At 30.9% G+C, this 12,120-nt stretch overlaps 1 protein-coding gene across 1 annotated transcript; it reads left to right on the top strand.

Annotated features, from left to right (window-relative positions):
- Nucleotides 1-6,025: 6,025 nt before the first annotated feature.
- Nucleotides 6,026-10,231, top strand: LOC114756696 (transcription factor bHLH18-like). Its single transcript, XM_028945637.1, has 5 exons — nucleotides 6,026-6,115; nucleotides 6,300-6,376; nucleotides 6,802-7,449; nucleotides 8,645-9,040; nucleotides 9,668-10,231. The coding sequence occupies exons 2-5, from the start codon at nucleotides 6,338-6,340 to the stop codon at nucleotides 9,740-9,742; spliced, it is 1,158 nt and encodes a 385-aa protein (XP_028801470.1). The 5' UTR covers nucleotides 6,026-6,115; nucleotides 6,300-6,337; the 3' UTR covers nucleotides 9,743-10,231.
- Nucleotides 10,232-12,120: the final 1,889 nt, after the last annotated feature.

Here is a 12,120-nt window from a genome sequence, read left to right as displayed (position 1 = left end):
GGAACTGCGATCAAAAGCATGAAATAAAAAACTAATAAAATAAGAACAAACTTTTGAGTTTGAATTTGTATGAATGCTGTAAAAAAAATATTCCAGAACAACTTTCAATTAAACATTATAATATTAAAAAATTAATTTAGTACTAGAAGATAGTATTATATAGTTATGTTAAGTAAAAGGATTAAGACGCAAATCTACTTAAGAAGTATTCACCAAAGCACGCCTAGCATTATAATGTTCACTTAGATACAAAAATGAATATAAAAATTCCCCCAAAAATGCTTAAATGTCAATTCCGTTAATTTAAGTAAACATTCTTTAATATTGAGAACGTGAACAGATGTAGGGCCCATAATTAAAAAATACGGAATATGTGCTTAAATAAATGGCTGTGACATTTTTGCATTTTTTAGAATTTTTATGAGCATTTTGACATCTAAAGTACTTATCCAGTACCAAATGGTTTGATTCTACTTATTAAATAATCCTCTAATTATAAATGTAAAACCCATTTTATAGTGCTGGTATAAAAAACCATTTTATAGTCTAAATTAAACACAAAAGGGGTCTTACATTTATGGAAAAATATTATATGTTTGCAACATATAAATCAAATATATATGCGATATCTTCTTCTCCTTCTGTTGTTGTTTAATATTAATTTTTGGTAATAAATCATAAAACTTTGCATTCTTATGGCATCCAAAAATTCATGTCTTTAGACTTAAAAATTTAAAAGAATATCTGTATTTTATTCATAATTTATTGAGTAACTAACTCTTTCTTCGGTTGACTTTTGGGGTATCATCCGCAATCAATCAGGGCTAACCCCTTGCTTGGGTTGGGAGAAAATTAGCCATGACAGAAAACTAAAAAGAAAAACAAGAATTAATGATTTTTTCCTTACTTAGATGGGAGAAAAAATGTGGGAGGAAGCAAAAGTGGGGGACAAAATAAGGCGGATCCCATGTTTCATTTTCTCTTCAAATTTTATCTTCATATATGGAATGATTTGGGAAAGGAAACAAAAAAGATTTTTGTGATTGCCCCTCATCTCTCTCCCTCTCCTTATTTATTTTCTTTTACTATAGTTAAAAAATAATTCAATTTTTATTTTTTATCTTAAAACAATATTTTCATTAAATTATTTGGTTTTACAATATAATAATATGAAAAAATAAATAAACCAAATAACTTGATTTTAAATTATCTGATGATGCTAATGTTAGTATAATTTTCTTATTGCAATATTTAATTTGATTTAATTTTAAATATGCTATATTTTGATAAAGATATTTTAGTCATTTGGATATTTGTTCATTTTCTTTCCTTCCTATTTTCTCTCACCTATCTAAGCAAGAGGAATGACAACACTTATCTCTATTTTCTCCCATCCTTTTTTTTTCCTACTAACTTTCTTCCCATCCAAGTAGAGTATAAGGATAGTATCAACACTGTTAATTTATTCCAAAACAGAAAATTCACTTGCACTAGTTTAATTAAAAAAGATTAGAATATACTATTAGTTCTTTAATATTATACAAGCTTTGACTTTGGCCTTTTAACTTTAAAAAATATATTTTAAGTCTTTTTAACCCTAAAATCATTAATCTTAAATGATATTTTTTATAACAATTGCAGTTATTTTGAAAATTAAACTTGATATATTAACATTTAATTTGATATCTCAATATCATTATTTTTTGTTAATAGTTTTAGTGTTAAAGGAGAAAAATATACTTTTTATAATTAAAGAACTAAAATAAAATATTGTATAAATTAAAGGAATAAACGCATATTTTAACCATTAAAAAAATACATGAAGTATATAAGGTTAAGTATCTAACTTATTTAGGTAAAACTATGGAGATAAATTGACCTTTCATAACAGTATATCCTTATTGAAGTAAAAAAGCATGAAAACAAAAACTAATAAAATAAATCTAACAAAGAATTTGTACGATTTAATAATTAAATCTCAAGTAGTCATTCTATTCATTATAAATTATTAATTAATTAATTACTATAGGTTTGCATAGCAGCAAGTGGTGATTCTACTATTGGTCTAACAAAATCGTACAACCTATATTCCATTGATACGATGAATACTAATATCCATGCTTTGACCTTAATTAACTTCTCCGATGAAGACCAGATCTGCCAGCATCTTTCCTTTCTTTCATTCCTTTATTATACTTGTTCCATTGATTCTACCTATTAAACAACCTATAATTCTTATATCCACAAATCTATTCCTTCTCATTATACACTGCTACCAAAAAAAAACATTTAACGGCAGTTAAAATGAGCTTTTTACGACGGTTTTGAGAGCGACGTCTATGCCATCGACATAAAATGTAGAGGATTTCACGGCGGTTTAAGAACCGCTGTAGTAAATGACTTTTCACGGCAGTTATATAAATAACTACCATGAAAAATGTTTTTTTTTTCCTTTCAAGTCTACGTTTCACCTTGTTGATTAGGGAACGGGAAAACAAAGCCTCAAAGGAAAGGATCTGAAAATCAATTAACCAATAATCTCTTACCAGTTAAAAGCATTTTGATGGAACAAACGTAGATTCTTTCTTGCCGTAATAACACCATTTAGCTTCACCTTCAGCTACCAGATCAAAGCCACTAAGATTTAATAAAGATAAAATCAAATACTCAAGTCTAATAAAATCAAATACTGAGATCTGATTAAAAATCAGATCTCTTCAAACCCAGATTAAACATCATATTTTTAACCAAAGAAAATAATCATATTAAACTACAAAAACTATGAAATTCACAGAAAGAATGGAGGTGAAAAACTCACAAATAAGAATGAAGAGGATGAGGCGATGGCGATGGCGATGGCAACAGCGACAGTGACAACGACGGTGATGGAAGAACGTGGTGGAGGTGATAGAAGCAAAGGATAAACGCCGACAAAGGTAGGAGGAGGGAGAAAATCGTGTGAAGACGGTAATAGGGGACTATGAGCTCTAACTCTGAAAAGTAAAAACTATCACGCAATGGATTTTAAAATTATGATAGACTTTAATTTTTATGGTGGTTATTTAAAAACTGATGTTAAAAGTATTTTTTACGGCGGTGTATTTTTTATGGCGGTAAAACCGCTGTAAAAAAATACTTTTAACGGGGTTTTTTAAATAACTGTCTTTAAAAGTATACTTATAATTACAGAAATGCCACCGTCATAATTTTTTATAATTTTTTTTCTAATAACCTCCGTAAATTGGCGTCATAAAAACTCTTTTTTATAGTAGTGATAGCCTCTTTTTTGTGATCTTCTTTGTTTTTTTTTAAATAATTTTTTAAAGGATACATTCTCATAAAATTAATCAACTTTTTCTTCATATTCCATTCTTCTTCTCATTTTATTTTATTTTATTTTGCAACTATATATACCAAATGAGCTAATAGTAGTGTATCTTCGTGGAATTTGAAATCCAAGTTTTTATACTGTACAGGTTTGAAAATTGACGACCAAGCCGCGTAATGGACGTGGAAAGTCCAAGGTCACAAGAACATTTAAAGATTTATTTACACTGTTGGAATGATTTGATACGAATATATATATTTGTTGGCATTACAACTCATCATACATAGAATCACAAGTCATTGATCTATGACCAATTTATGTTAAAAATGGATCTCGTTATTGCTTTAAGAAATCCAATCGGAAGATAATTGAATTGATAATACCAATTGGTTTTCAAAAGTTAATATTATTGAGCCAGATTTACTCAGATCCAGTCAAGTTCAACCACATGAATGTAAGATACTGCTAGTGGCATTTTTTTCCATGCACAAGACTCGAACTTAGAACTTCTTTTGTAAACCTTATATGTTTGGATAGAGAGAAAAATAAGAAGGGAAAAGAAACTATAAGAGAAAATAGGAGGGGTAAAAACGATAATACCCTATTTGGATAGCAAGAAAAAATAACAAGGGGAGAATAAAGGAAAATATATATAAGGGCCACATTACATATTTTTCAGAGATTTCAAAGGAAAAAACTTGCTTTTCAGTCAATGAAAATTGGTTTAGTTCACAAGGATGCAACTTAAATGACCTATATCTCAAGGAGACATAAGTATAAATGTTACTGTCGATGGAGAATCTTATTAGTGGTCAAATTATAAGTATTTCTATTAATACTATTTGTGTTTTAAGGTATGTTCTAGTTCTAGTGAGTCGTTGAACTCAACTTACCCCGCCAAACTGTTAAATTTGTAATTAAGGAAAAACTTCCTTTCCAATAAAATCATTCCAAATAACAGAGGAAAGAAGCGTGGGTTCATATTTTATTCATATAAGTATTATTGTCATTATGAAATTAATCACTTTTTTCAGTATATTTTTCATGTTTATCCAAAAAAAGAAGAGAAAACATCTTCTCCTTACTTTTTTCCTCATGTATGTCTTCTTCCTCTCTCATTTTCTTTTTTTTGTTTTTTTGGCTTTTATCCTTATCCAAACAAACTATAACTGGGGGCAAAAATGTATCAGGTCACTTGAACCAACCACTCAGTGGTATGGCAAATGATGATTTCAACATTAGATTAATTAAAGTTGGGCATTTTTTTAAACTAGAATTATTGAGATGAGGCACTTACAATAATGACACCAAAAATTATGATTATTTTACGAAAGACGTTGATCATATATTCATACACGTAGTGTTCTCTGGTTTGCCAAGTAATTTCTTTTTTCCCTCTCTCACCGTATCGTTTGGAAAATTATATAAAATTAGTTAGGAGGTAACATGATTGATTGTATTTTATTTTTCTGAATTGGATGTCACGGTTCACACATGGAGACTTGGAGATCGAGTAAATGCGATCAAGATTTAGTAATCAACAAATTAATATATCAAATGACATATATAACAAATCCTATTATTTATAGTATGAACAATATGTCTAACAAAAGTATGAAATTAACATCTATTTTCTTGCAAAAGCTTTTGTCCCTTGACGGACCCAATAATTTCTCTTAGGTATGTAGAACTATGGATTGATTACACACATATATGTATATATATCTCATGTTAGTAGAGTTTCTTTGAATCCATGAGTAGTTAAATCTATTTGGGTAGTACCCTCTTCGGGTTGTACTCTCTTGATCATATATGTAAGAGTTAGATTATGGGGATATGTTTTTTTCAGTTTTAAATTGAAGATTTCGATACATTGTCTCCGAAATTTTTTTTTTTTTTACAAACTAATCACGTATTAAAGAAAAGTTTTATATGAGATAAATTTCATTGCAAATTATTAAGCTCTATTTCCTAGTTATCTATCTCCTATAGTTAGTACTAGAGGAAGTATTAAATACTATCTCAGATCCTTAATATAATAATTAAATAATTCATTTTAAAATATTTTAAAAAATTAGTTAAGTTAGCTTTTATAAATATATATTGATTTTCTTAAAATACGCTTTTTAATAATGCGTATTGAAACTACTTTTAATAAGAATTTCCTTTAATATGTGAAATAGGATGCTTTGTAAAACGACTATAAATTTGAAAAAAAAAAATGAATTGAGAACATAGTCTAACTCCTATATTATATTTTAGACCCGAGGGAAGAGAAAGTAACGTATGAATGAAGGACCGTAGTGAAAATGAGAAATTAGGCAAATAATATAGCCTTTAGCACGTAGATCAGAGGTGGTGGAGGGAGAGGAACCATAAATCTAAAGAATGAGTCTTTTCATTAGCAAAAAACAATCATTAATTTTCTTTAAAAAAAAAAGAAAAATTGAATGACTGGTTGGTGAAGAACTCCACAAAGTCCTCAAAACGACAAAAGGTGGGGTATTAGAAATTTGTCATCTCAAAAGCGACCCTCAATCATATATACGAAATCGCTATACATCTCTAGTGAATCGCTTTCAAAATACATATCTTGGTAGGCATCTTTGCTTCCCTAAGCCCTTTCACATCACCCCCCACATAATTCTCACTGTTCAAAGTTGGAATTCAATTCAGGTATATGACATATAAGAAGGTCTCAGACCAAAACGAGAGGTTGAATTAAGCATCTGCACAGCGCAGCTTCTGAGAGGACGTACGTCGGACAGCTTCGATTTCGTTTAACGAGTAAGCCAATTATCTTCTGTACCTCTCGCAGCATACTTCTAATATCTGGGAATGGTTGAATGTGCATGTGGGTGCTTTTAGTCTTCCACGGGCTTGTGTTTATGTTTGTTTGAAAGGTATATTTTGAGAACCACAGAACGAGCTGATGGCCTGTGTTCTGTTGATTCTTGACTTCTTTCTGCAGGAAATTATTCTCTTTTAATTGCATAAAGGAGTTCGAAGATGGAGATTTCACCCATTAGAGGGTTACCTGATCAAATGGTAAGATTTTTAGCTTCTCTACTTATAATGGATGGTTTGAAACTTGGTGTTTAGTTGGAAAACAAGGCAAAAACTCCAAGAGATAAACTATTGGACGATCCTATATATGTTGCTCACAAATAAATACAAGTAACCGATCAACTCAAATATCTGTTGACAGGACTTTTTCAAGTTTCTAACAAAGAAGAAGTTTCAATTACAAAAGAATTAACAGAGATATGTTATTTTGGTGAAACCATCAATATCGATATAAAATGTGAAAAAGTCTATAAAGTTTTACTATTCATAACACAACAGTTTTTCCTTTTCCTAATGCACAGATCCCCATATCTACTTTTCATGTATTTCGAAGCCGCAGAAGTTCTGGCTCCAGTTTAGACGACTCCGTACAATTAATTAATGTGATTTCTTTTTCCTGTTTGCAGGGAATAACAATGGAGGATCCTAGTTATCTTCATGAATGGCACTTGAACGCTTATGAGGATCCAACCTTACTACCCATAACCACTTCTGCTTTTGGAGAGACCTTATTACAGCAACATTCTTACTGTAATAATATGAACTCAGACCTTAATCCCAAAATCAGTTGCATGCAAAATTCTTCCTTTAATGAAAGACCCACAAAGCAGATCAAAACCAGCAACACTTCATCATGTTGGAGTCCCAATACTCATGAGAGTCCAGATCATCAGACATCATCAGACCAGCTGCAATTTGCTTCTTCGTGTCCAAACCATCTTTCCTTTGTGAACCAGGACTACATAAATCACATGGGATTCATGGGGAAGACCGATAACAATAAGGATGAGACAATATTATTGTCTCCAGAAGTCAATGGCGCCAATAATGTTGCTGATCATGTTTTGATGTCTCAACAATCCTTGGGGAATCCGAACTATGGGTTCAAGACGACAAGCCAATTAGATCAGGCCAGGAAGATTGGGGCCATGATTCCTAATAATAGTAGAGTTTCTCAACCAGTGCAGGACCACATCATTGCTGAGAGGAAACGAAGAGAGAAGCTTAGCCAGAGGTTCATTGCTTTGTCTGCCCTTGTTCCTGGTCTTAAGAAGGTAAAAACATCCCTAATCTGATGATTTTTGAATTTTTTATAACCTGATATATGTTCTGCACCAAAAACTTTCAACAGATCTGCAAAACAAATGAATAAATCAAAGAGATATACTCCTCCAGTTCTTAATTTATGAAATAATTGTGGAGTAACTCTTAGTCCTAAATATAAAACCTATTTTCTTCAAATTACGCTATTGATACTCCCTCAAGTAGAAGAAGGAGGGAGGGAGGATATTAAGAAAGATGATTATGGTGTTTAAGACAAACATTCTATTTTTATTATTATTAACTAATTTAGTTAACTATCTTAATCTAATCAGACTAATTAAATGGGTCTTATATTAAGAATTAAATGAATATGTTATGGATTTTATACAGTGAGCTTTTAGTTTTATTCTATCTAAAATTGCAGTTTTTCATTTGAGTGAGACAATACTTAAATGCAATGAATGGTTGATATATTGAAACATGACAATATTGAAACCTCTCTTAAAAGTTATGGAATCTAAACCGAAGGGATTATTTGTTTTACTTGTTTACTGATAATTAATTTGTATTGTTAAGTTCTGAATTTGTTTAGGTAGGCTACTGTACGCCTACCAATTCAGATTATGGATCCCACCACATGGAAAACTACTAAATTGCTTTGATATGTAACAAAATTGCTTTGAATCTTATATGGCCAACTCTCTTGTGTAAGTGGGTGGTTTATATGCATCTATACAAATAAAATAGAAGGCACCGGCTACCTCGAAATCCAGATCTACTTTTTCGTAAACTAGATTATTTTAAATTTTTTTCTGATTAATCTTTGTTTGACAACTCCAATAAAATGAAGTAAAACTTATATTTGTTTGCAATAAGATGATTCTTTTTATTTATAATTGTTTTTCATTTTTATATCGAATAAGGCCTTAAATTTAAATCTGAACCTTCTCAGTATGATTTGAAGAATAAAGATAATAATACTAATAATAATTATGAAAGGACTAAAATAAAATGCAGACACAAAGACCTCTTCTCAATAACTTTTCAAATGAAATGATCCGTTCCTTGCTGTTTCACGTCAAAACACCTTCCCTCTCAGCCCTATCAGAAACCCTAATAAAAAGGCTGCTTTGTATTAATTCAAAATTTTTCCTTCTTATTTACTGTCAAACAAGCTGGTTATTGAATTTGAATTTATCAAAACAGATGGACAAAGCTTCTGTGCTTGGAGATGCTATAAAGTACATGAAGCAACTGCAAGAGAAAGTGAGGATTCTTGAGGAAGAACAAACAAAGGCAAAAACAGTGGAATCTGTGGTGATTGTGAGGAAATCTCATTTTCTTCCTTCTGAAGCAGCAGAAAATTCTGACTCTTCTTCAGATTCTGGTGGAGCAGGATCGTCTTCCTTCGACGAGACAGTGCTCCCAGAAATCGAAGCAAGGCTCTGTGAAAGAAGCGTTCTCATAAGAATTCACTGTGAGAAAATCAAAGGAGTTCTGGAGAAAGCAATAGGTGTGATAGAAGATCTTCATTTAACAGTCACCAATAGTAGTGCCATGACTTTTGGGAGTTCTGCTCTTGATATCACAATTATTGCTCAGGTAATTGTACATATTTCTTCACCTTTATTAATTAATTAATAGGTGAAAATAATAAAGGAGTCACACAATAAAACGACTATTTGATTTAATTAGACATATTTCCATGTACATTAATTTCAGTTTGCTGTAGATTTTGAAAGTTCATATTTTCTGAATATACCAAATAATGGTTAAAATAGGTGTTTTGTGACTGCTTGGAAAAAAAAGAAAAAGAAAACTTGCCGGCGTTAAACATTACATATAGGTTAAGTCCCCGTGCACTGCAACTGGCTTTTATTTTATATTTACCTAATGAATATGAGACAAGATCCAACTCATTCTCGTATAGTTTGCCTAACTCACATTCTCTAGCAACTTTATGGTTCAAAACTTTTTATTCCCGTCCGTGAGCTTTACTATACCTTCATTATGAAGCTTCATAATATTAACGTCCTCCTCAAGAATATTATATATATATATATATGCATATATATAATGCTCATATGGACAAAATTTACTACCTTCATTGAGATTCGAGCAACGAGGGGGCTGAGAGAGTTAGCTACAAGTAGTAATTATATATCTTGCAATATTACTGTATTCTCTCTATAGTTATTAAAGAGCGAGATTTTTTGTTATACTGTACAGATGGATTCAGAATTTTGCATGACTCTGGAGGATCTTGTGGGAAACCTACGCTCAGCCTTTAAATCTTTCATGTGAAGAAATAACAAGTTCCAAAATAATCAAGCAGCCGAAGGCTTCAGAACTTGAAAAGAAATATACTTCACAGTAAAATGTTTATATATATATATATATATGTATGCTCACACACACGCACAGCAGCTCAAGTTGTCAAGTGTATGTTGCTATATAAGTGTCCTGTTCTGTGTTTATACAACGTACGTAACGCCTGTGATGTCGACCATCTTCTTAGACCATCCACACCAAACGATGTTTATATATGGATCAAGTTTGTTTGTATTAGGGTTTTTTTTCCCAGCAAAAGACTGTGTGTACTGTTTATAACATGGTCACTCGCAAAAGCTGGATTTTTTTTTTAAGGATCTGTTTGGCAGATTTGTGGTTGAGAAGTTGAAACCACCTGCTTTCTGTCCCCTTTTCTGAATAGCTTGATCTGTAGAAAATAAATGAGGTTTTTAGGGTGTCCTGACAAACAGTGCCTTCATCATTTGGTAGCTTTTTCACTTTCAAAGAGCTAAATATGATAATGTAAAAGTTTGTTTCACAGTGTCGGTGATGGATAATGATAAATAATGTTATTTTTTCCCCTTTTCTCTTGCTCTTTCTCTCTCTCTCTCTCTCTTTTTTTTTTTAAATATTAAGGTGCAAATTTGTCTCAGGCACTCAGATGTTTTTTTTAGTATAAATTTACCATAAAAATTTAAAATCGCGACAATTTTTAAAGTGCAAATTTGTCCCGGAAAGTTTTTTTTTTTAATAGAAATTTGCTCCGGAAGTATAAAGGTTGTTCCATTAATACATGTAGGTACAAGAGTTTCATTTAACCTGTCAAAACTTGAAATTGAAACATAAACATTTTGGAACTGATGTTTCAAAGTGCTATCCTCATGACACCCAAAAAAAGAGTCGGTACTGAATAGAGAGAATGAAATAAAATTTGTCTTTATTAATAAATAATCATTAAAAATAATTAATATTTTTTAATATTAGCATAATAGATAATCATACAAAAGTAATATAATAAATATTATACAATGTTTTCTTCTTCTTTTTTTCCTTTTTTCCCCAACAAGACTGAATTTGGTGTTTCCACGGCAAGCTGGTTTCCACTTTCCAACTGATGGCTCGTTTAAGAAAAATAATAAATTATAAATGTCAGGAGGTGAGTTAATTTTCAAATTTTAATTAATGATAAAGAAAATGTCTAGAGTGAAACGTGTGGTTTGAAATAGATAATTTTCATTGATGCAAACGTAAGTCTATTTAATTAGATATATATCATATTAAAAAGAATAACAATCACACGTCTTTGGCCTTTGGGCATCATTTTCACCTTCTATAGATACATGTTATTTGATTTGCATTAGCCAACTCTGGTATTCCAGATTTGCTGGAAAGCAATATAATTAAGAATGTTAATATATAGTCCTCTTGCTTTGATAAAAAGTCGGTTCATAACTCATAAAGTCATGAGCTTGAATCCTACTGCTAATATGAGACCTTATTGGTGGACAATCTATATGCACTTTTGTAAGCACTTTCTGAGCCTAGAAGCATAGCTTGGCCTTTGTGAACCTTTAAGTCCCAACTTACCAAAACTTTCTTTGATAAATATATATACACACATATATATAGTCCTCTTAATTCGTCAAAAGCTAGTTCTAAGCTATATATCTATCTATCTGTATAGATATAGCGCCTTCTTCATTTTTTTTTTAAAGATATGAGGTTTATATATGTAATTTGTCTATACATTATGAATAATATCTCATATTATATATTTATTTACAAGTATAATTGAAAGGACAGGGAATAATATAATAAATTAATAGTCACAAGTGTAATAGTAATGCGTAATTAAGGCAGAACAGCTCATGATTAGTTAGCGATATTTGGAAATGATCCTATCATTTATGTGAGATTATATATCATATGACCCAACGAGTGTCCACGTTCACTATCAATTATTGGATGCACGTAATAGATTTTTTTTTGGAAAAATAAAAAAAAACTATAATATTGTACATCAATTAAATTTTAAAATTATGATTTGTATTTCACCCCAGCTAGATTTTTCTTTTTTCATATCAGATACCTTTAGATCGGACCAACACACCAGTTAATTAGTTTCGATTTCAATCTGATTTCAAAATATTCGTACACGCGCTCACACACACAAGTCCCCAGCTACTTTTTTCACTAACGAAAAAGCCTTATACAAATGAATTAATTCATTTGTATAAGGCTTTTTCGTTAGTGAAAAAAGTAGTTAGGGTTTTTAGGGTTTGTTTGGCAGATGAATAGTTGACGGATTGAAACCCTAATGCTAGCTTTCCGTCTCTTTAATATGTCTGTGTGTGTGGCTTGAATTATTGTAGAAAAGAAACGAAAATCAA

Source organism: Neltuma alba, unplaced genomic scaffold (genome assembly GCF_004799145.2).
Source record: "Neltuma alba isolate B1F8T4 unplaced genomic scaffold, ASM479914v2 tig00010452_pilon, whole genome shotgun sequence".
In the NCBI taxonomy this organism is placed as follows: domain Eukaryota; kingdom Viridiplantae; phylum Streptophyta; class Magnoliopsida; order Fabales; family Fabaceae; genus Neltuma; species Neltuma alba.
This window is presented reverse-complemented; position numbering and strand designations above follow the sequence as displayed.